The sequence below is a fragment of the Rhinatrema bivittatum genome, chromosome 4 (genome assembly GCF_901001135.1).
Source record: "Rhinatrema bivittatum chromosome 4, aRhiBiv1.1, whole genome shotgun sequence".
NCBI lineage: Eukaryota > Metazoa > Chordata > Amphibia > Gymnophiona > Rhinatrematidae > Rhinatrema > Rhinatrema bivittatum.
The window spans coordinates 463,839,240-463,863,554 of NC_042618.1; the positions used below are offsets into that span (position 1 = coordinate 463,839,240).

Genomic DNA, 24,315 nt, shown 5'->3' on the forward strand with positions numbered 1-24,315 from the left:
CCCTTAAATAGCAACTCTCACCCGATTCAGGGCAATGGCGGGACTCAGACTTCTCCTTCTCCTCCCCGCCTGCTGTTTCCCCCACCGTTGTGTGCGCAGCGAAAATGGCGGCCAGGGGGGGAGGCAGAACCCGGGCTGTACTCCCCAACAACTCTCCAGCGTCTCCTACAACAGCAGCTCCCTTCTACTCCAGTCAGAAAAAAGATTAGACAGGAACCTCAGGCACAAATGGCCTTCACGTTTCGTAGCGAACAGCGCCAAAACTCCTTATTTAAACTGTTTGTAAGCTCCGGTTCCCCCACGTTTCCAATGGCAGCCGGTAAGTGAAGGGGAACAGGGGCTCCGGACACTGGCAGCTTCCTCGCTTATCACTCAGCAATCGACACAGTATTGATATAGTTTATGTTTATTAATTGTATGCCGTGTGGAGTTTCTCAGTGCCTTCTGCCCCAGCAGATTTGCATCGGGAGACTGAGTACTTATTGTTCCCTTCTGTTTTCTCGGCGGGCTTCACAGCCAAGATGGCGGCCAGGAGAACAGAGAAGCAAGAACTACACTTGCCGCGAAAACTCCCGACCCTGGGCAAAAATCCCTCTTCAAAGGAAACGAATTTTACCCGCAGGCCATGTCCAGGCCGACGTTGTGCTTAAAGTCCAGTTTCATTGATTTTTTCACGGCTAATTGCCGTTTTATAAAAAGCAGGGCTGGAGCCTCAGACGCTAGCAGCCGTCCCTGATCGCAGCAAACAGCGCCCCCCTACCTTAGTTAAGAATTTAGGGTGCGTGCAGAGTAGCGCCCGGTCCTGCAGAAGTTTAGTGTAAGGCGGATAGGTAACTAAGGCCTGCAATTCACCAACTCTGCGAGCTGAAGTGATAGCCAAAAGGAAAATCACTTTCCATGTGAGACATTAGAAGTTCACAAGAGTGAAGAGGCTCGAATGGTGGTTTCATGAGCCGACCCAGAACCAGATTAAAGTCCCAAGAAGGGGCTGGAGAACGTAGCGGAGGCTTGATGTGGGGCACACCCTTCAAAAAATGTGTTACAAGGGGTTGTACTGATATAGGGACATCCCCAACACCTTTATGGAAGGCAGCAACTGCACTGACATGCATTCTGATGGAAGAAGTCTTAAGACCTGACTCAGATAGATGTCAGAGATAGTCCAGAAACTTCAGGATTGGACAGGAAAAGGGGTCAAGGGACTGAAGTGCACCATGACGTGAACCTTTTCCATTTGTAAGAGTAAGCTTTTCTCGTGGAAGGCTTCCATGAAGCAATCAAGACATGGGAAACTGGTTCAGAAAGGTTAAGTGGCTGAAGGATTAACCTTTCAACAACCATGCCATCAGGGACAAAGCTTGAAGATTGGGATGGCGTAGGCACCCGTCGTTTTGAGTGATCAGAAGCGGGTCCTTTCCAAGGGAATGTGCCTGCGGATGGAGAGATCCTGAAGTAATGGAAACCACACTTGGTGTGGCCAGTGAGGTGCTATCAGGATCATGGTTCCCTTGTCCTGACACAACTTCACGAGAGTCTTCGAGAGGAAGTGGAGAGAATGCGTACAGCAGACCGGTTGCCCATGAGAGAGAGAATGCGTCTCTGGGTTGAGAGTGTTTGCTGCGAATGAGAGAGCAGTAGTTCTCCACCTTGCGGTTTTGTGGGGACGCAAAGAGGTCTATCCGAGGATATCCCCATTGTTGGAAGATGGAGTTTGCTACCGAAGGGTTGAGAGACCACTCGTGCGGTTGAAAGACACGACTCAGCTTGTCTGCCAACAAATTGTCCACTCCCGGCAAGTAGGTGGCCCTGAGGTACATCGAATGGGAGAGAGCTTCCACCCAAATCTGCGCAGCTTCCTGACACAGAAGGAAAGAGTCCGTGCCTCCCTGCTTGTTGATGTACCACATGGCTACCTGGTTGTCCATCTGAATCAGGATGACTTGATTTGAGAGGCGATCCTGAAATGCCCTGAGAGCATATCTGATTGCTCGAAGTTCCAGGAAATTTATTTGGTGTTTGACTTCTTCTGGAGACCAAGATCATTGTGTCTGCAGATTGGCCACGTGGGCTCCCCATCCAAGGTTGGAAGCGTCGGTGGTGAGAATGATTTGAGGGTCTGGAGCCTGGAAGGGCAAGCCCTGAAGGAGATTGATCTGATTTTTCCACCAGGCAAGAGACAGACGGAGTGAGTCTGTGACATGGACAACAGTCGACAGGGGCTGAATGGATTGAGTCCATTGAGACCTCAGAGTCCAGTGCATGAGTCTCATGGCCAAGCGGGCTATTGGTGTGACATGGACTGAGGACGCCATGTGTCCCAGGAGGACGAGAAATTGGCGTGCATTTGCAGAGTGCTGAGACTGCAACTGGTGAGCAAGAGACACGAGAGGCAGTGCTCGTTGTCGAGGCAGGAAAGCCTTTACCTGTAAGGTGTCCAAGTCTGCCCCAATGAACGACAGGGTTTGAGATGGGACTAAGTAGGATTTGTCGTAGTTGACGAGAAATCCTAATGAAATTAGAGTGTGTAAGGTTAGATTGAGGGACGACAGAGCAGCTTGCTGAGTGGGAGCCCTGATTAATCAGTTGTCTAGAAAGGGGTAGACGTGAACACCTTGGGTCCTGAGGAAGGCTGCAACTACTACGAGGCATTTTGTGAAGTGCTTGGGGCCTACTAGAAACCTCAGGTATTTGCGATGAGCTGGAGTTATCGGAATATGAGTGTATGCGTCCTGGAGGTCCAGAGAGCAGAGCCAGTCTCCTCTTTGTAGAAGAGGTAGAAGCGATCCCAAGGTGACCATCTTGAACATTTCTCGCTGTAGGTACTTGTTGAGGGCCCGTAGGTCCAGAATAGGACGAACACCTCCCGATTTTTTGGGGATTAGAAAGTACCGGGAATAGAACCCTAGGCCATTCTGAGAGTAGGGTATGGGTTCTATTGCCTTGGACTGGAGAAGGAGGGAAACCTCTTGATCCAGAAGGATGGAGTGATCGGATGTTCTCCATGTCGGTAGAAGTGGGGAGTCTGGTGGCACGGAGAGAAAGTCCAGATGGTAACCCTGAGCAATTATCGCCAGTACGCATTGGTCTGAGGTGATCGAGTGCCATATGTTGTGGAAGTGGCACAATCAACCTCCCACTGGTATGTGAGGCAGTGGAATCTGGCTGCTGCTCTTCAGGTGGAAGTCAAAAACCTGAAGCAGGCCCTGGTTGAAGAGCTGCTTGTGGTTTTTGTTTCCATGTTTGACAAGACTGTGCTTTTTGAAAAGGTCTCGTGGCACGGTATCTGGTTGGTGGCGAGTAGGAGTTCTTCGGGCGGAAGAGTGACTTTTTAGAGTCCTTTCGAAGGGCTGTTTAGAAGAATAGTCAGAAGGCAACAGAGAGAGCTGTCTTAGGGTCTCATGATGGTCCTTAAGTTCCGCCACCATCCGTTGAATCTGTTCTCCAAACAGATTATCTCCTACACAAGGCAGGTCGGATAACCGGATTGCTCTCAGTTCTAGCAGATTTATTTGCTGTGTACTCTCTCAAGCGGACCAGAGGCCTTGTGTTTGAAGGCGGGCTAGGTGAGCGCCCCATCTTTTTGTCGAGGCATCTGTGTTAAGTATGATCTGATGAACTGGGGGGGGGGTCGCATTGGGGCTCCCACTGTGAGGGCTGATGGTGTTAGCCACTAGTCCAAGTCTTGCTTCATGCTGGGTGTGATGGAGACTGGAGTAGAGAGATGGTCGGAAAATTGATTCCACTGCATCTTCAGGCCCTACTGTAGATGCCGCATGTGGAGACGTGTGTAGGGAACCACATAGATAGCTGTTGTCATATGCCTGAGAAGTGTTAGGACTTGTCGAGCAGGAGCAGTGGTCGAGTGTCTTAGGTTTTGAGCGAGATTCCTGAGGGTTATTGCTCGTGAGTTGGGAAGGAAAGCTTTGTCCTTTGAGGTATCTATTTGGGCTCCAGTGAATTGCAACGCTTGCATGGGTTGCAGATTTGATTTCTCGAAATTGATTAGTAGTCCCAACCCATCTACACATTTGATGGTGGTAATAAGATTGGTCTGTAAAAGAGACAGGATGGGTGCTACTAGAAGCCAATCGTCCAGACAGGGGAATATTTGTATGCCCTGTCATCGTAGGTGAGCCACCACTACCGCTAGACATTTCGTGAAAACTCTGGGAGCCGAGGAGAGGCCAAATGGAAGTACCTTGTACTGAAAATGGTGTCCCCTCACCGTAAAGCAAAGGTACCACCAGGAGGCCTTGTGCATCGGTATGTGGGAGTAAGCATCCTTTAGATCTATGGAACACATCCAGTCTTTGGGTTGAATGAAGGGCAGAATGGATTTGAGGGACGTCATCTTGAATTTTTCTGTCATCAAGTGCTTGTTGGAGCGCTCTGAGATCCAGGATAGGACGGAATCCTCCTGATTTCTTTGGAATGAGGAAGTATTGGGAATAAAAACCTGTCTGATGGTACGGAACAGGTAGTTCGTGAATGCACTGATGTAGTAGGCTGGTGATCTCCAGGTGCATTTGATGGGAAAGCAGAGTTGCTTACCTGTAACTGGTGTTCTCACAGGATAGCAGGATGTTAATTCTCACATATGGGCGACATCATCAGGATGGAGCCCAATCAAGGAACACTTTTGTCAAAGTTTTTAGAACTTTGACTGGCACCTACTGGGCATGCCCAGCATGGCACTAATCCTGCATCCAGCAGGGGTCTCCCTTCAGTCTCAGGTATAAAAAAGAACGTGCGAAAAATAAAACAAATTGCAAGTGTACCCAACTGTGTGGGGTGGCGGGCGGGTTTCATGAGGACTAAATCCTGCTGTCCTGTGAGATCACCTGTTACAGGTAAGCAACTCTGCTTTCTCATAGGTCAAGCAGGATGGTAGTCCTCACATATGGGTGAATAATGAGCTGAGGATGCCCGCGCATGTACCAAAAGCACCCAAAGACGTGCAACAGGCATAACAATAGGGGCAATTTTGGAGAATGGGCAGCCTGAAATTCCCAGCAGGCTGTTGAAGGAAGTTGGGTATTAAGCTGAGAATAAATTACGCAGAACAGACTGGCCAAAGATAAAATCTTGTCTGCAAGACTTGTCCAGGCAATAATGAGCTGCGAAAGTATGGAGAGAACTCCATGTAGCAGTCCTGCAGATGTCAGCAAGAGGTACAGAACGAAGGTGTGCTACCGACGTTGCCATCGCTCTAATGGAGTGCCCTTTAACACGTCCCTGGAGCGGAAGGCCTGCTTGCTGGTAGCAGAAAGAAATGCAGTCCGCCAGCCAGGACGACAGCATCTGCTTGCCCACTGGGATCCCCAGTTTAATCTTATCAAAGGAGACAAATAACTGGGTGGATGTCCTATGGGCTGCAGTGTGTTCCAAATAAAAGGCTAACGCACGTTTGCAGTCTAAGGAACGCAGAGCCCGCTCACCTGGATGCGAGTGTGGTGCTGGAAAGAATGTTGGTAAAACAATGGACTGATTTAAATGATACTCAGACTATTTTTGATAGAAATTTAGGATAAGTGCAGAGGACCACCTGATCATGAAGAAATTTTGTGTAAGGGAGATCTGTTATCAGTGCCTAAAGCTCACTGATCCTGCGAGCAATGTCAAAGCTAGAAGGAAAAGCACTTTCCAAGTGAGATGTCGTAACTCGCAGGAATGCAGAGGCTCAAACGGAGGTTTCATGAGTTGTGCTAAAACCACATTAAGGTCCCAAGTAGGGGCCGGGGGACGGAGAGGGGGCTTGAGGTGAAGCAAGCCCTTCATAAAGCGTACTACTAAAAGGTTGTGTCGAAATTGAGACATCTCCTGTACTTTTATGGAAGGCGGCCACCGCATTGACATATACTCTAATGGAGGAAGTTTGTAGACCCGATTCAGAGAGGTGCCAGAGGTAGTTTAAAAACTTAGTTGTGAGGCAGGTAAAAGGATCTAACTCCTTTGAAGTGCACCATAATGAAAATCTTTTCCATTTAGAATAAGATCTTCTAATAGAAGGCTTTCGTGAAGCTACCAGGACCTGGGATACAGAGTCCGAAAGATTGAGAGGCCGCAAGATTAGCCTTTCAACATCCAAGCTGTCAGTAGCATGGAACGAGAGAGAGCGAAAGCCCAAATTTGTGCTGCTTCCTGACACAGGAAGTAGGAACCAGTCCCACCCTGCTTGTTGATGTACCACATCGCTACCTGATTGTCTGTTTGGATTAGGATTGTTCTGTTGCATAAGCAATCCTTGAAGGCTAGTCATATCTGATTGCCCTGAGTTCCAGAAAGTTTATCTGATGTAGTGCTTCTGCTGCAGACCAGGTTCCCTGAATTTGCAGGTGGTTGACATGTGCTCCCCAACCGAGAGTGGAAGCATCAGTTGTCAGAATTATTTGAGGTTCTGGAGCCTGAAACAATAGCCCTTTGAGCAGGTGGGGCTCTTGGGTCCACCAAGCCAGTGAGAGACGAAGTTGCCTGGTGACATGGACAATGCTGGACATTGAATGGCGGGCCTGGGACCACTGGAATTTTAATGTCCACTGCGTTACTCGCATGGCAAGTTGAGCCATCGGGGTAACATGAACAGAGGACGCCATATGTCCCAACAAAACGAGGACATGACAAGCAGTCGTGGTTCGGCGAGACTGTACAGTGCACTCAAGCACTGCCAACGTATGCACTCGGTCCCTGGGAAGAAAAGCTTTTACTTGGACAGTGTCGAGATCCACTCCGATAAATGAGAGGGATTAAGACGGAATCAGATTGGACTTCTGATAATTGATTAGAAATCCCAAGGACAGTAGGAGCTGCACCGTGAGATGGAGGGAGTGAAGAACCGCCTCTGGAGACTGAGCACTCAGTAACCAGTCGTCTAGATAAGGATAGACGTGAGTGCCTAGTCTTCGCAAGTATGCGGCTACTACTGCTAGGCATTTCGTGAAGACACTAGGGGCCGACGCCAGGGCGAACGGCAGAACTTGGTACTGGAAGTGCTGGTTTCCGACGAGAAACCGAAGGTACTTTCTGTGAGACAGGGTAATCGCAATGTGCATGTACGTGTCCTTTAGATCTAGAAAGCAAAGCCAATCTCCCTGTTGCAGCAATGGAAGTAGAGAGCCTAAGGTTACCATCTGGAACTTCTTCCTTCGAAGATGTTTGTTTAGGGCATGAAGGTCCAAAATGGGGCGAATGCCTCCTGTCTTCTTCGGTATTAAGAAGTATTGGGAGTAGAAGTCCTGTCCCCTTTGCAAAGGAGGAACTGGCTCTATGGCATTGGCCTGCTGGAGGGAAATTATCTCTCCTTGCAGGAGGAGATGAGTGGTTGGAGGAAGTCCACTCCGGCTGAGGTGGAGAGTCCGACGGTATGGAGAGGAAGTTAAGATGGTAACCTTGAGCTACGACTGACTGGACCCACTGATCCATGGTGATCTTTAGCCACATGGTGGTGAAGTTGCAGAGAGGGAAGATGACAATCGCTCTAGCGGGGAGTCAAAACCCAGAGGCAGGACTAGGTTGCGCAGATGCCTGTGGCTTCTGGGACCTGGGTTGTCATGGTGGAGGCTTCTGGAAAGGTCTGGATATACGAGACCGCCCAGATGGAGGATAAGATAATCTCCTAACAGTTTGATGTAACTTATACCATTCTATGTAACAAATTGTTCTATTGTAAACCGGGGTAAAGGCTAATTGCTAAACCTCGGTATATAAAAGCTCTGAAATAAATAAATAAATAAATAGTATTTGCGGGCCTTGTAAGCAGGTCTCTTAGCCTCTCGCCTGAATGGCCATTTAGAAGAGGTAGAGAATTCCGCATGTACAGCAGAGAGCTGTCACAGCGTTTCATTATGATCCTTAAGTTGTGCGAAAGATATGTATTCTGTCTTAACAGAAACAACATAGAAAAGAATTAAATCAATAAAATAAATAAACTTGCCTAAAGAAATAATGTCCATCCCGGGGCATGATATTCTGCTGGATCTTCAGCAGTGCAACTGGGAACATCCAGGTACGGTCCCTCTGGTTAACGCAAGACGGATGCGACTTATTTGGTACAGCCAGCTCCTAGTTTCCAGAAAATGCAGTTGGCGCATCATTCAGTGGTGGTGGAGTCTGCCCAGAAGAGCAAAGGAGCAGCAAAAGTTCCTGGATGCTTTTGGGCATAGAGTTTTTCATGGCTCTATGCTCATCTCTCATATTGTGACATATCAGTTGTATATGACCCAATACAAAATAAATCTGTTCAAGCAGTTACAGGAATTTGGGGAATCTCTCCTGGAGCGGTTTCAGGAGTCTCTTCCGAAGGGATGGGCTCCACCTTAACCAGGGTGGAACCAGACTGCTGGCACTAACCTTTAAAAAGGAGATAGAGCAGCTTTTAAACTAGAACAAAGGGGAAAGCCGACAGTCGCTCAGCAGCGCATGGTTCGGAGAGAGGTATCTTCAAAGGATACTAATGATGCATTAGAATTAGGGCATCCTGACAGTGAGGTTCCAATAATGAGAAAAATAGTCCAAGTGCCTGTAACTAAAAACTCACCCGAGCTAAAAAATTCTAACTTATCCCTATCAATTAAAAAGCAGAATGAAAATACAAACAAAACACAAACTTTGAAATGTTTGTATGCTAATGTCAGAAGTCTAAGAAGTAAGATGGAAGAATAAGAATATATAGCAGTGAATGATGACATAGACTTAATTGGCATCTCAGAGACATGGTGGAAAGAGGATAACCAATGGGACAGTGCTATACCGGGGTACAAATTATATCGCAATGACAGAGAGGAGCACCCGGGAGGAGGTGTGGCGCTTTATGTCCGGGATGGCATAGAGTCCAACAGGATAAACATCCTGCATGAGACTAAATACAAAATTGAATCTTTATGGGTAGAAATCCCTTGTGTGTCGGGGAAGACTATAGTGATAGGGGTATAATACTGTCCACCTGCTCAAGATGGTGAGACGGACAGTGAAATGCTAAGAGAAATTAGGGAAGCTAACCAAATTGGTAGTGCAGTAATAATGGGAGACTTCAATTATCAAAAATTCAAGCGTGCAAGAAACAGGTAACCAAGTCCATCAAAAAACTTATAGTCAATTTTTTATTGAGATAATGCTTTTAAACAATCATTCATGGCAACTCCATAGTTCTTCAAACATGCAAGTGAAAAGTCCCCCGACACGGTCCGTGTTTCGCGGTAGCTGCATCGGGAGGGACCCACGGTTAATTTCATCTTATATATTCATCGTGGAGCGCTATAAGATGAAATTAACCGTGGGTCCCTCTCGATGCAGCTACCGCGAAACACGGACCGTGTCGGGGGACTTTTCACTTGCATGTTTGAAGAACTATGGAGTTGCCATGAATGATTGTTTAAAAGCATTATCTCAATAAAAAATTGACTATAAGTTTTTTGATGGACTTGGTTACCTGTTTCTTGCACGCTTGAATTTTTGATTTGATTGATGTGCAAGACGTTTCTGCTTTACGTCTCTGCTTGGTTGGTTAGACTTCAATTATCCCAATATTGACTGGGTAAATGTATCATCGGGATACGCTAGAGAGATAACGTTCCTGGATGGAATAAATGATAGCTTTATGGAGCAATTGGTTCAGGAACCGACGAGAGAGGGAGCAATTTTAGATCTAATTCTCAGTGGAGCACAGGACTTGGTGAGAGAGGTAATGGTGGTGGGCCGCTTGGCAATAGTGATCATAATATGATCAAATTTGATTTAATGACTAGAAGAGGAACAGTGTGCAAATCCAAGGCTCTCGTGCTAAACTTTCAAAAGGGAAATTTTGATAAAATGAGAAAAATTGTTAGAAAAAAATTAAAAGGAGCAGCTACAAAAGTAAAAAAATGTCCAAGAGGCGTGGTCATTGTTAAAAAAAAAACCTATTCTAGAAGCACAGTCTAGATATAGTCCACACATTATGAAAGGTGGAAAGAAGGCAAAACGATTATCGGCATGGTTAAAAGGGGAGGTGAAAGAAGCTATTTTAGCCAAAAGATCTTCATTCAAAAACTGGAAGAAGGATCCAACAGAAGAAAATAGGATAAAGCATAAACGCTGGCAAGTTAAATGTAAGACATTGATAAGACAGGCTAAGAGAGAATTTGAAAAGAAGTTGGCTGTAGAAGCAAAAACTCATAGTAAAAACGTTTTAAAATATATCCGAAGCAGAAAGCCTGTGAGGGAGTCAGTTGGACCGTTAGATGATAGAGGGGTTAAAGGGGCACTTAGAGAAGATAAGGCCATCGCAGAAAGATTAAATTATTTCTTTGCTTCGGTGTTTACTGAAGAGGATGTTGGGGAGGTACCCGTAATGGAGAAGGTTTTCATGGGTAATGATTCAGATGGACTGAATCAAATCACGGTGAACCTAGAAGATGTGGTAGGCCTGACTGACAAACTGAAGAGTAGTAAATCACCTGGACCGGATGGTATATACCCCAGAGTTCTGAAGGAACTAAAAAATGAAATTTCAGACCTATTAGTAAAAATTTGTAACCTATCATTAAAATCATCCATTGTACCTGAAGACTGGAGGATAGCAAATGTAACCCCAATATTTAAAAAGGGCTCCAGGGGCGATCCGGGAAACTACAGACCGGTTAGCCTGACTTCAGTGCCAGGGAAAATAGTGGAAAGTGTTCTAAACATCAAAATCACAGAACATATAGAAAGACATGGTTTAATGGAACAAAGTCAGCATGGCTTTACCCAGGGCAAGTCTTGCCTCACAAATCTGCTTCACTTTTTAGAAGGAGTTAATAAACACGTGGATAAAGGTGAACCGATAGATGTAGTATACTTGGATTTTCAGAAGGCGTTTGACAAAGTTCCTCATGAGAGGCTTCTAGGAAAAGTAAGAAGTCATGGGATAGGTGATGATGTCCTTTCGTGGACTGCAAACTGGGTAAAAGACAGGAAACAGAGAGTAGGATTAAATGGACAATTTTCTCAGTGGAAGAGAGTGGACAGTGGAGTGCCTCAGGGATCTGTATTGGGACCCTTACTTTTCAATATATTCATAAATGATCTGGAAAGAAATACGACGAGTGAGATAATCAAATCTCCAGATGACACAAAATTGTTCAGAGTAGTTAAATCACACGCAGATTGTGATAAACTGCAGGAAGACCTTGTGAGACTGGAAAATTGGGCATCCAAATTGCAGATGAAATTTAATGAGGATAAGTGCAAGGTGATGCATATAGGGAAAAATAACCCATGCTATAATTACATAATGTTGGGTTCCACATTAGGTGCTACAACCCAAGAAAGAGATCTAAGCGTCATAGTGGATAACACATTGGAATCGTCGGTTCAGTGTGCTGCGGCAGTCAAAAAAGCAAACAGAATGTTGGGAATTATTAGAAAGGGAATGGTGAATAAAATGGAAAATGTCATAATGCCTCTGTATCACTCCATGGTGAGACCGCACCTTGAATACTGTGTACAATTCTGGTCGCTGCATCTCAAAAAAGATATAATAATTGCGATGGAGAAGGTACAGAGAAGGGCTACCAAAATGATAAGGGGAATGGAACAGCTCTCCTATGAGGAAAGACTAAAGAGGTTAGGACTTTTCAGCTTGTAGAAGAGACGGCTGAGAGGGGATTTGATAGAGATGTTTAAAATCATGAGAGGTCTAGAACGGGTAGATGTGAATCGGTTATTTACTCTTTCGGATAGTAGAAAGACTAGCGGGCACTCCATGAAGTTAGCATGGGGCACATTTAAAACTAATCGGAGAAAGTTCTTTTTTACTCAACGCACAATTAAACTCTGGAATTTGTTGCCAGAGGATGTGGTTAGTGCAGTTAGTATAGCGGTGTTTAAAAAAGGATTGGATAAGTTCTTGGAGGAGAAGTCCATTACCTGCTATTAAGTTCACTTAGAGAATAGACACTGCCATTAGCAATGGTAACATGGAATAGACTTAGTTTTTTGGGTACTTGCCAGGTTCTTATGGCCTGGATTGGCCACTGTTGGAAACAGGATGCTGGGCTTGATGGACCCTTGGTCTGACCCAGTATAGCATTTTCTTATATTCTTATGTTCCATTCTCAAAAAGGATTCGAAGCAGGTAAGCATGAGGTCAGGTCAGCTTATGACGTTTTTTATACGGTGTCCAGGTTGTCAGCAGCTGGAATAAGTGTGAGACGGTGGGCTTGGCTGAAATCCTCGGATTTACTCCCAGAAGTTCAAGATCGCTTAGCGGACCTCCCCTGTACAGGGGATAATCTATTTGCAGAGAAGATCCAAGAAACATCCCAGACCAAAACAGCACCAATTTCCAGTACTCAAACAGTAAACACCTTACCTAAGAAAAGGCAACACTGAAAATATTACACCAGGCCTTAAGTCACCAATACACCTCCTATTAGGAAAAACGGAACAAGCCAGGCTACTATAGAGCCCTACACAGAAACTACACGCCAGCAGAATACCTCACCTCAGTCACATATGCAGACCCTCACCTAACAAAGAATAAAGAGACCATAAAGCATAAATAGAAACATGCAGACAAAAACTGAATTGGAAACAGCAACAAGCCAGGGTCTCTGTAAGCAGTGTAACAAAGGAAAAAGAAACATCAGTCCTTATAATACAAATCAAGAAATATAAAATCAATTGCAGTAAAACCACACTAACAAAAAGAACAGATTATTTCAAAACAGCTAATAAATGGAATATCCAATAATTATAAACTCATAAAAAAATTTCTAGATACCAATAAAATATTTCAAAATAGCAGACACAAAGGCCCAATAATGAAAAATAAGAATATAAAAAATGTTTTGCTCTGCATACCTGGGAATGTTTGTGTTGTGACCACGCCGTAGGTTGCGGACCCTCAGCCTGAGCTGGAATTATCGCCACCTGGGTGGAAGACCCACCACAGGTTCCCGGCGTCAGGAGGCCGACGGACGACAGGGGCCAAAGGTAGAAGCTTCACCAATACCAACCCCGTTCCCCAGCAGGTTGAGCGCTTGGTTTCCGGGGGCCGGCTGGACTTAGGTGGACCCCTGTAATGAAGTTCTGATGAGACGGTGTGTGGTCCGATCCAGAGTCCGGGGGTGTGTGGTCCGATCCAGAGTCCGGGGCAGGTGGCAAACAAGAGGCGTGAAGTCCAGTCCGAAATCAAAACCAGGAAGATCCGTCCGAGGGAGGAGGAGGTGGAACAGGGCCGGGAGACAGGAGCAGGTACGAGGAAGGCAGGAACTGGTACTCTGGACACAGGAACGGGAACTCAGGAAGCAGGAACACAGAAGCAAGCACGTACCAGAAACGAAGCCAAGCAAACCTGTTGCCAAGTCTAAGTGTGGTCAGGGAAGCTTCCTTAAATAGGCGGTGAGTCCTGACATCAGCTAGGGGCAAGGCTTGGTTTTCCCGCCGCAGTCCCTTTAAGAGGCAGGATCTCGGCGCGCGCGCAAGCTAAGGGATACCCGGAGGAATCGGGACCAGCGGCGTCGAAGCTCCGCACGGGAGAAGGACGGCTCGGGGAGCAGCAGCAGTGGCTTGCCGCCAAGGTACGGCACCCTGGAGAGGCCCAAACAGGCGGACCATGGGTAAGGGAAGGCTCCCGCGGCCCATTAGTGCCAGTGGCACTAACAGTTTGATATCCAAGTGCCCTGAGATTGTTTTGAATTAGGAGGAGGAATAGTTTGCTTGCAACTTTCTCCTCTCTCTCACACTGGCTCTCAATTGCTCACATATACACGTTTTTTCTCTCTCACTTATATAGGCTCTTAATTACACATTTACACACATGCTGTCTGTCTTTTCATGCTTACACGCACAGGCTTTCAATCACACACATACATTCTAGAGATGTGAATCGGAACTGATATCGGATCCGATTCTGGTTCCGATTCACATCTATAGAGATGTGAATCGGAACTGATATCGGATCCGATTCTGGTTCCGATTCACATCTCTAATACATTCTGTGTTTTTCTCTCACACACAGACTCATTCACATGCTCTCTTCTCTTTCTCTCATTTACACACAGGCTCTCAATCACCTACTCACGTGCTCCCTCACCTAAACCAGCTCTCAATCACACACATGCTCTCTCTCTTACTTATACACAGAGGCTCTTAATCATGCATACACATGATCTCAATCACACACACACATACAGATTTTCAATCATACACTTCCATTCATGCTCTCTCACACAGGCTCTCAATCATTCACATGCATGCTGTCTCAGACACACACAAGATCTCAAACACATATGCTTGCTCATTCACTCACTCTTCCGCCCCCCCCCCACCCGAACTAGCAGCAGCCTCCTCCACTTCCAACCCTAAAGGCAGCAGCAACCTCCTTCACTTTCAAATCTCGTGGAGAAAGGAGTCCCATCAGCCACAGGGGTTGATGTTCCTCGTTTTACTCCGAGCCTCGCTGCTCATTCTTCAGGCCGTGCCTCTCTTCTCTTCTTCAGGCCAATGCTGCCCACACTAGCATGATCTCTTCTTCCCGTGCACGCACCTGCTGCTCGCCACTTCCTCTTCCGGGCCATGGGGGGGTGGGAAGAAGAGAACATGCCGGTGCCGCTGTCTCCAGCTGTCCTGCTGCGTTCCGCCTGGGCTATCACAGCATTTTAAGCCCAGGTGGAGACCTATTTCGCTTGGATAAGGGGAGCAGCTGAGTCAGCGGGGGTCCGGGAAGTGTGGCGACACACCTGCGTGTGCTTGGCGACACACTGGTGTGTCCTGACACACTGGTTCAGAGGACGTGAAGGTGGATAAGGCCTGAAGGGTGTACGCTGATATTGTGGCTTGCAGTAAGATGTATAATATCGTCTGGAGGTTGAAAAATCCGAAGGAGCAGTTAGAGATTGTACCACTAATTTTTGCTCTTTTAATTGAGCCATTGTCTGCCGGAACTGGTCGCCAAATAAATTGTCCGGCAAGCAGGGGAGGTTTGTTAACTTCTCATGGATATCTTCTCTAATGGCGCTTGCCCTCAGCCATGTACGTCTTCTTGCTGCGATGGCATTTGCCGTGGACTTCGCAGATGTCTCAAACCCTTCATATACTGTACGGATGAGATGTCTCAAACCCTCTTCCATATGGTGGAACTCCTCAGGGAGGTGCTGATCAGGAGATCCCTCCTGAAGCTTAGGCTTTAAAGCTTGTAAGCACTCAAAAAGGTATTGGGTAATTACAAATTGATGGATCTTTGCATTGAGCAGACTTGATTGGTATGCTTGCTTACCAAAATCATCCATATGTTTGGAGGCTCGACCCGGAGGGGCATTTGAATGTAGCCTTGACTTACGGGCTTTTTGCTTCGCTGACTCTAGCACTACTGAGGCATGAGGCACTTGAACATGCGAATAGTAGGAAGACTGTTGCATTCGATATTTCAACTCTTGACTTCCTTGAAGTGGAGGGGCTTGATAGCGGTGTTTCCCAGGCTCTTTTCGTCACAGCATCCAGCACCTCATGAGATGGACATGCAGTTGGTTCTGCTGGAGTTTCAAAGACCTTTAATAAGCCGAGAACATCCGCTCTTGGATCCGGCAGTCGCTTGGTTTCGATGTTTAGTGTTTGTGCCACCTTCGAGAAATTTCGAATGTGTGAGGTCCTCGGGAGGCAAGACTGGTTCTGGTTGCTCTTCTGGGGGGTCTGAAGGGTACTCCGTTGAGAAGCCAGGTGAAGATGAGAGGCGATTGGTCAGCCGGAGGAGGAGAAGGGGATGCCGGAGCCTGACCAGGACTGGGGCTGTCTGGAGGCGACAGTGGAGCCTCCTGTGATGGTTCTGGCAGGCATCCTCCCTGATCTGCCACCATTGTCAAAAATTGTGCCAAGATTAAGGAAATTTGTGACATTGTCTAGGAGGCCAATGTCTCCTGAGGTTGTGTATCCTGTGGTGTAGCTTGCGGTGGCAGATTAGGCACCATGATATTTTCCGTGGCCTCTTACGTAAGGGCTCCTCATGGTTGGATAGTGGAGACTGTGAGGATGCATCAAGTGTTGCGTCTGTCTCTGCTAGACGACCTCACTCCGCCCCACTCTGGGGCAACTCCCTCTGGGTCTGATGGACGGTTAGCTGCCGCGGCGTCTTCTTGCACCTCCTCCTTTCACAGGAGCAGATCCATAACATCAGGGGAAGAAGACAGAGGATCTTTATCCACAATCAAAAGAGGCGATGGCTCTTTTTGCCTCTTATGGCCAGAAATGTGTTTCTTTGGTTGCTTGAGGCTTTTGCGCTGATGGAGTCAATAATAGCGACTTATGGTGATGAGTTCACACTGTAGTGCTTCGATGCATCGAAGTTTTAGGTCCATGCTTCGATCCCGAAGCATTGCTTGACTTGCTTGCGCCGAATGTGTTGATGATGCGGAGGAGCACCGATGCTGGTTGACACTGCGACGCCTGGCGATGCTGCTGCCCTCTTCGACGCAGTGGATGCGTTGCCTGCGCTGTGCGTCAACGGGCGCTTTTTGGAAGTTGATGCAGTCAAAGCGGAAGGACCGACCGAAGCAGCCTGTGGACACACAGACTCTTTCAACGCATGGGGAGGATCGAGCAGAGTCCTCAGAGGGGGCATATGATCCTGACGCAGCATGCTTTAATTCTTGGATCTTGGCTGCACGTTGCCACTGTGTTCTAGGGGACATGCGTCCGCAGTCTTCACAGCCTGGTCGTGTTGTGGGCCCAGGCAAATATAACAGGAGGTATGTCTGTCTGTAACAGACATTATTTTCCCGCAATTACAGGATTTAAAGCTTGGACGAGGCATTTTCTGTCAGAGTTCAACGAATCTGTAAATCAGTAGTTAAGCCTAACTACAGGAAGAGGCAATAAGGTAAAATAAACCTCTTTCTTTTTTTTTTCCCCCACAGAATAAGTTGAGAGGAGACCGAGAGCTTTGTGCTGGTCAGGCTCATGCAAAACAGACTGAGGAGACTCTGGAGGTGGGGGGGGGGGAGGTGCCAAGCAGGCACACACTACAGCAAATCTTAGAACATTACTTTGAGAGCTATGCCACTACAGGACATCCCAGACACCATGGCTAATTCATCCTGCTTATCTACGTGAAAATATAAAGTTAAACAAAAATAGCCAGATCAGGTTTTGACAACATAGGAGAGATGAGATGGTGGTGGCAAGGATGCAAGGGTCAATAGCCTGAAGATTCCTTAATATGTTGCTGGTGATGGGATGAGATTGTGGAGGAGGGTAGTTAAGTGTGAAATTAAAACACTGAATAAAATGAAAACTAGCTTGTGCAGTTGTAGAATTTCATACTTTTCAGATGCCGAATGCATTAGTCCTTGCATTCTATTGCAATACCCTGAAGGTTTGCATATATTCTGAACCTGTATGACCATACCCCTCTCTCAGGTTATTTACAATGTATCATACATTACCATCTGTTATTACATTCAGAATGGTAGTAAATCTGATTTTAGAGACTTACTGCACATGTTTTCCAGACATTTTTCATTTTTGCATAAACTGCAAGCTTCCCCTTCTATAAAAGGTTTTCTTCCTCTGATATTTCCTCTGCAGGATAAAAAAAAAATAAAAAATATTCTATTAGATAAGAATCCCATTTTCTAAACTGTTATTATATATTGAAGCCAGATTCCAATATCTAATGAACAGATGAATAGATGCAATACCACTCACTACTAAACAGAACTGAAATCTGTATGCATGACATTTTCAACATCCAAGGGGACTCTGTACCTGTTTTCAAAAGGGAAACATACCACAGGTGCAAAGTACATGCAGACATTTTCATCTTCTTTTCGTGTAGGAAGGTTTTAACAGAAAATGATGCATAGATTTGAAAATGCAATCTGTATTGTTTTCTTCCCCTGACCTAAACATGCATCTGGGAATGTCTGTGCTAGATGTCCCTAAAAGCACACATATTGCCCCAGAATATTATTTACCCACATAAATGGCTTTGAAAATTGACCTCATACTTACACTCAAGTAATTCAAATTCAGGGTCTAGAAAAATTTCCAGGAAAAAGGAGATAAATGAACAACAAATTTACAATTTTATGTTATGAAAATGTATGTATTTATTAATAAGCCTTTGATATTCTGTCTTTTCCAAAAGATAAGCCCAAGGCAGATTACATAAACTTACAAGGCACTGAGTACACAAGTAATACACAGATAGGATAAAAATATAAGATGGATTTCTAGTAAATCTATACATTGGGAAGGAATAAGGAAGTGAGTGCACTGGGTAAAAATTACATAAAAATATTGATTAAGTGAAATTGCTTACTTATAAAAGCAAGTTTGCTTACCGTAAACGGTGTTTCCATAGATAGCAGGATGAATTAGCCATGCTGTCTGGGAGCTTCTCCTAGAGTGCAGAGTTTTGAACTCTGTGCGTCTGCGTGGTGAGGTTCCTGCGTGGTTGCTTGGTTTACCTCAGTCTCTTGTTTCAAAGCGAGAAGAATAAAGAATGTAAAAAGTATCTTGTGTATTTGTGCAGACTGTCTAGGGAGGTGGGAGGGATAGCATGGCTAATTCATCCTGCTAAGGAAACACCGTTTACGGTAAGCAAACTTGCTTTTTCCCCGGTGATAGCAGGCTGAATTAGCCATGCTGTCTGGGAGTTCCAAGCTCCCGGGTGGTGTCTAGATGTTTGTTTGTAGGTTAGGACGCCACCCGTAAGTCTTTATACAGTAGACAGTCTTATCTTTGTGTCATGGTTGACAGGATTGCCGAGCCCATGGCCACATCAGAAGTGCTTTGCTGTTGTAAGCAGTGGTGTACTGTGAAAGTATGTAAAGAAGACCAAATTGCCGCTTTGCAAATGTCTATCAGTGAAACGTTTCTGTAATGGGCGACTGATGTTGCAGTTGCTCTTATTTGGTGTGCCTTTGGTGTCGTTCGTAGTGGTAGATTATGCTTATTGTAGCAAAAAGGTAATGCATTGGGACAGCCAACTAGCCAAAGTCCTTTTGGAGACTGGTTGGTTAGGAGAATTTGGGTTAAAAGAGAGGAATAACTAAGATGGTCTGGATTCTGAATGAGTTCTTTGTAATAAGGCAATGCCCTTTTATAGTCTAAGGTGTGGAGAAGTTTATCTCTGTCGTTCTGATGAGGTTTTGGCTTTAAATCGGTAGAGTAATGGTCTGATTGATATGAAATGCCAATACCACTTTTGGGAGGAAGGTGGGATGTGGACGAAGTGTGACTTTATTATGAAAGAATTGTAAATACGGGAAGTAGTGAACTAGGGCTTGTAATTCGCTTGCTCTCCTTGCTGATGTTACCGCTAAGAAAATTGTTTTCCAAGTAAGCTATTTGATATGACAGGCGTCTAGAGGTTCGAAAGGAGGAAACATTAGTTGTTCCAGTACGATATTGAGATTCCATGGTACCGGCGGCTTTGTGACCGGTGGTCTCAGATGTAGAATACCACGCAAGAATCTGGAGATTAAAGGGTGGTTGGAAATAGGTAGTCCGTTTTGAGTACGGTGAAAAGCTGCACTAACATGTACTCTAACAGAGGCGTATGCGAGACCCGCTGTGAAAAAGAGTATGGAGGTATTCTAGAAGATGTGTTATCGTTGTAGAGAAAGGGTCTAGGTTTTTTGGTCTGCACCATTCTGCATACCGGCGCCATTTTCCGCATAGTTACGCCTGGTGGGCAGCTTTCTGGATTCAATGAGAACATCTTCAAGTTGATATGAGAGTCCCAGGTAATTTAGTACGTGCCTTTCAATCTCCATGCTGTCAGAAGGAGGGATTGATGCATTGGATGAAGAAGGGATCCCCCTTCCTGAGTTAGAAGTTGGGGATGGATTTCTAGTAGAATCGGTGGGCGAATGGATAGTCGTTTGAAATACAGATACCATGGCTGTCTCGGCCAGGATGGGGCTATGAGTATCATGTCCACTGCATCTGTGATGCATTTTTGTATTGTTCTGGAAATTAGTGGAATGGTAGGGTAAGCGTAAAGTAGGCCCTGCGTCCATGAAATGAGGAAAGCATCAGGAGCGTAACGAAGTTTGCTGTGTTTGATAGAGCAAAATGTCCAAGTTTGTCGGTTGCTCTCTGTGGCAAATAGATCTATGGTTGGAGATCCCCACTGATGGAATATGTTGGCCACTACATCCCGGTTCAAAGTCCATTCGTGTGGATGGAAAATTCTGCTGAGGTGATATGCTGTTACATTGTCGAGACCAGGAAGGTAAGTGGCTTGTATCGAGACTTGGTTGGATATTGCCCACGTCAGTATGCAAAGAGTTTCTCGACAGAGGATCCAGGAGCCTGACCCTCCTTCTTTGTTTATATAAAACATGGCTACTTGATTGTCCGTGTACATCATGAGATGTTGTCCTTGACGTTTTGCTGAGAAGGTCTGAAGTGTTTTCCAAATGGCTTGAAGTTCGAGGAGATTGATTTGAAAGTTGGACTTTCGAAGAGACCAACGTCCCTGAGTCTTTAAGTTGTTTAGATGGGCTCCCCAGCCCTTCCGTGAGGCATCCGTAGTGAGAGTGACTTGATAAGGAGGGCGCTGGAATGGTGCTCCTGAGTTCAGGTGGTTGATATTCGTCCACCATTGAATGTCTGTTTGCATTTGTCTGGTGAGGCGTACTCTGGTTGACAGTGGTTGCCAGAACTGTGACCATTGGTTCTTGAGTCCCCATTGTAGACGACACATGTGGAGTCTTGTGTATGGGACCACATGGATGGCTGCTGCCACATGACCTAACAATTGAAGAATTTGTCGTGCCGATGCCTGTGATTGATTGAAGAGATGTTGAGCCAGAGAGGACAGAGTTTGTATCCTGTCGTGTGGTAGGTACGCCCTCTGATGTACCATGTTGATGAGGGCTCTAATGAACTGTAGAACTTGGGTAGGTTGAAGATGGGATTTTTTGTAATTGATTATGAATCCCAGCTTCTGAAGACAGTTGATTGTTTGGAATGCATGAGTCTTTAAGGTAGTCTGATCCGAGGCTACCAGCAGCCAGTCGTTGAGATAGGGAAAAAAATCTGTATCGAGATGAGCCACCACCACCGCTAAGCATTTTGTGAACACCCTTGGGGCTGAGGAAAGGCCAAAGGGTAGTACTTTGAACTGATAATAGATGTTCTGAATTTGGAAACAAAGGTATTGCCAGGAGGAAGGGTGCTTGGGTATATGGGAATAAGCATCCTTCAGGTCTATGGAGCATAGCCAGTCGTTGGGTTGCAGGAGGGGTAGGATACTCTTGAGAGATGTCATCTTGAATTTCTCTTTTTGCATGTGTTTGTTGAGATTTCTCAAATCTAAGATGGGTCGAAGGCCTCCTGACTTTTTTGGAATGAGAAAAATATGGGGAGTAAAATCCCTGATTTTGTAGTGCATGTGGAAGAATTTGGATGGAATTGTGCGCCTGCAGACTGACCAAGTGTTCCTGTAGATCTGTCGAATAATTTGATATGATGTTGAGAGAGGAAATTTGTGGAAGTGTGGGAAGAGTTAACAGATTTAATCAGTAACCTTCTCTTATGATGTTTAGCACCCAGCGATCCAAAGTAATGTTTTCCCAACTGGAATAAAAGAGCTGAAGGCGGCCCCCTATGTAATGGGGTGGAGGTGGCTCTGGGTAACTCAAAAAGACTGTGCTGGCTTTGGTGGTGCTGCTGGAGTTGGTTTTGGTGGACATGGTTGGCGAGGTCACTCACGAGATGCCTGCGGTTGTGGTTGGTGTTGATAATACTGAGATCTATACGTGTTATACGATCTAAAGGGAGCCCTTCCATAAGGTCTTCTTCGGTATGAAGGATAAAATCTCTTAGAAGAAGAATGAGGATCTGAAGAAGTCAGGGATTGCACTGCCGTATTCTGCTCCTTGAGAAGAGTTACCGTTTCACCAAACTTGGTACCAAAAAGATTGTTCCCCAAACAAGGAATATCCACAGTTTGTCATGGACATCGTCCCTTACGGAACTAGCTCTTAACCATGCCATGTGATGTGCTACTATTGCCGTCGCTGAGAATGAGCCGATGATTCGAATGACTCAAACTGAATGGAGTGTCTGAGACCCTCCTCCATGTCTGTGAATGGTTGTGGTAAGGAATTATCGGTTTCCACACAAACTGGACGTAATCTCTATAAACATTCGAAGAGATACTGTATTACATAAAACTGATGGTGTTGTATCTTCGTGGCCAGCATGGAGGCGTGATAGACCTTACGGCCAAAATCATCCAGGGATTTATGATCCTTCCCTGGTGGTGAATTTCCATGGAGTTTTGATCTTTTGGCCCGTAAAAGTGCCGATTCTACCACTACCTAGTTATGGGGTAACTGGGTGGAGTCATATATTGTGGAATTTCGCATCCTGTAATTTTAAATCTGTTTTCCTTAAGGCCGCCGAGGTAGAAAAAGGTTTTTCCCACATCTTATGTAAAACCGCATCCAACACCGCATGTGGTGGTAAGGCAGTTAGTTCAGGCGGCATTTCAAATATCTTCAGGATACCGAGAACTTCCGCTCGAGGGTCAGGAAGTTTTCCTGTTTCGATGTTTAGTAGAGATCCTACTTTTTCTATAAATTTAGCGTAGGATAGATCCTCGGAAGCAGAATATGGTTCGGGAAGGCCCTTGGGAGGGTCTTATGGAAAACCTGTAGATGACGAAGGGGACGACGTAGACCATTGTGAATGTGGAGAATCTGGTTGATCTGGAACTGGAATTGATTTTTCTCTTTGCTTTGGTGGCGGGACCACTGGGATATGTGGAGTAGAAATTGGAGGTTGAGAACCCAGATCCCTTGGATGTATCTCATCAAGATCATGGAAAAAGACAAAGCAAGAGAAATTTGTGACATTGCCTTTGATGCTAATGTATGATGTGAAGGCGTAGGAAATGGTTCTGAAGGAGGGGGTGGTGCCCCCAGAGAGAAATCTTGAGAAGGGCGACTTGACTGACATCTCAAGGAAGAGGACCAATCAGATTGAGAACTCTCCCCCTCTGATGAAACTATTTCCACATCAGAATATGTACATGGTGATTCAGCCATTTGGAGATGTTTTGTCTTGGCCTTTTGTTTGACATGGTGCTCATGTTGAGGTGCATCTTGGGGAGAGGTGAGAAGTGGAGCTATAGGTGGGTTATAAAGTTTCGTATGCTTTGCATTACCATGATGGTGATGGTGAACATGCTTTCTTTTCTGAACATTGTGTTGAGATGACCCAGATAGCGAAGCAGCTCTCCCCGAAGCAGCATCTGAAGCACCAAGTCTCAAACCGGTGCCATGAATTAGTTGTGGTGTTGATGCGCTGTGAGATGAGCCCTGCGCCGAAGCATCGTGTGATGCACTATTGCGCCGTGCGCAGATGTGCCGTGTGGCTACTTTTGCTCTTCCCGTGCTCCGAGTGCTTCGGTATCGAGGAGCGGGAACGAGGGGGCACAGAGCCCTGTGTCTCCAACGGCGCAGCTGACATCTCTCAAGGGAGTCGAAGCCTCGATCTCCCTTTGCGGCCCTGGTGGTGGCACCGACCTGGCCGAGTCCCCTTCCAATGAAGTTGATCTCCTTGGCTTCTTCCTTATTTTCTTCGACGGGCCCGGCGAAGAGTGAGGGGACCGTAGGCGCGCAATTTTTTTGGTGCGCTGTCTTCGGGCCCGGGGCGACATCCGACCACAGTCTCTGCAAGAGGCTGTGTTGTGCTCCGGGCCCAAACAAATGTAACAATAATTTTGTCCATCGGTGATGGACATAATTTTGCCACATCGGCAATACTTAAAGCCCAATGGCTTCGGAGCCATTGCTAAGCTGAAAAAAATGTGAAAAGTTGAAGAGACGAGGAGAGGAGAAAAAAACCGCGCGCGTGCAGTCCTGTTTGCGGAAAAAACAAAAAGCAAAACAAAAAAAAAACTGAGGTAAACCAAGCAATCGCGCGGGAACCTCACCGCGCAGACGCACAGAGGTCAAAAGTCTGCACTCTAGGAGAAGCTCCGCCTGCTGGTTGCGCGACGATGCTCCCAGACAGCATGGCTAATTCAGCCTGCTATCACCGGGAAACAGGTATTCTCTGTGGACAGCATAATATAAAGACATGTAAGATGGGTGACGTCAACCGACGGTGCTGATTTGGTCCTTTTTTCTCCTCTAGCCCAGAAATTTAGAACATAAGGCTTGCCATACTGGATCAGACCAAGGGTCCATCAAGCCCTGTATCCTGTTTACAACAGTGGCCAAGTCAGGTCACAAGTATCTGGCAGGATCCAAAGGGGTAGATAAGATTCCAAACTGGCTTATCCCAAGAACAAGCAGTGGATTTCTGTAACTCTACCTTAATAATGGTTAATGGACTTTT

The 24,315-nt window shown here is 46.0% G+C and overlaps 1 protein-coding gene across 3 annotated transcripts in view; it reads right to left on the bottom strand.

The window, feature by feature from the left end:
* The window catches only part of LOC115089153 (GLIPR1-like protein 1), a 229,005-nt gene that overhangs the window by 23,238 nt on the left and 181,452 nt on the right, over positions 1–24,315 (bottom strand). For 2 of the 3 annotated variants that reach the window (XR_003856019.1, XR_003856018.1), the window contains 2 exons: positions 17,965–17,988; positions 17,447–17,532 (listed from right to left, as the gene is read on the bottom strand). Coding sequence is in view for 1 of the 3 variants with exons in the window: in XM_029597154.1 (XP_029453014.1) it covers positions 17,447–17,532 (86 nt within the window). In the remaining 2 variants the exon portion in view is untranslated. The remainder of the gene's footprint in view (positions 1–17,446; positions 17,533–17,964; positions 17,989–24,315) is intronic. The other variant, XM_029597154.1, reaches the window with a different exon arrangement.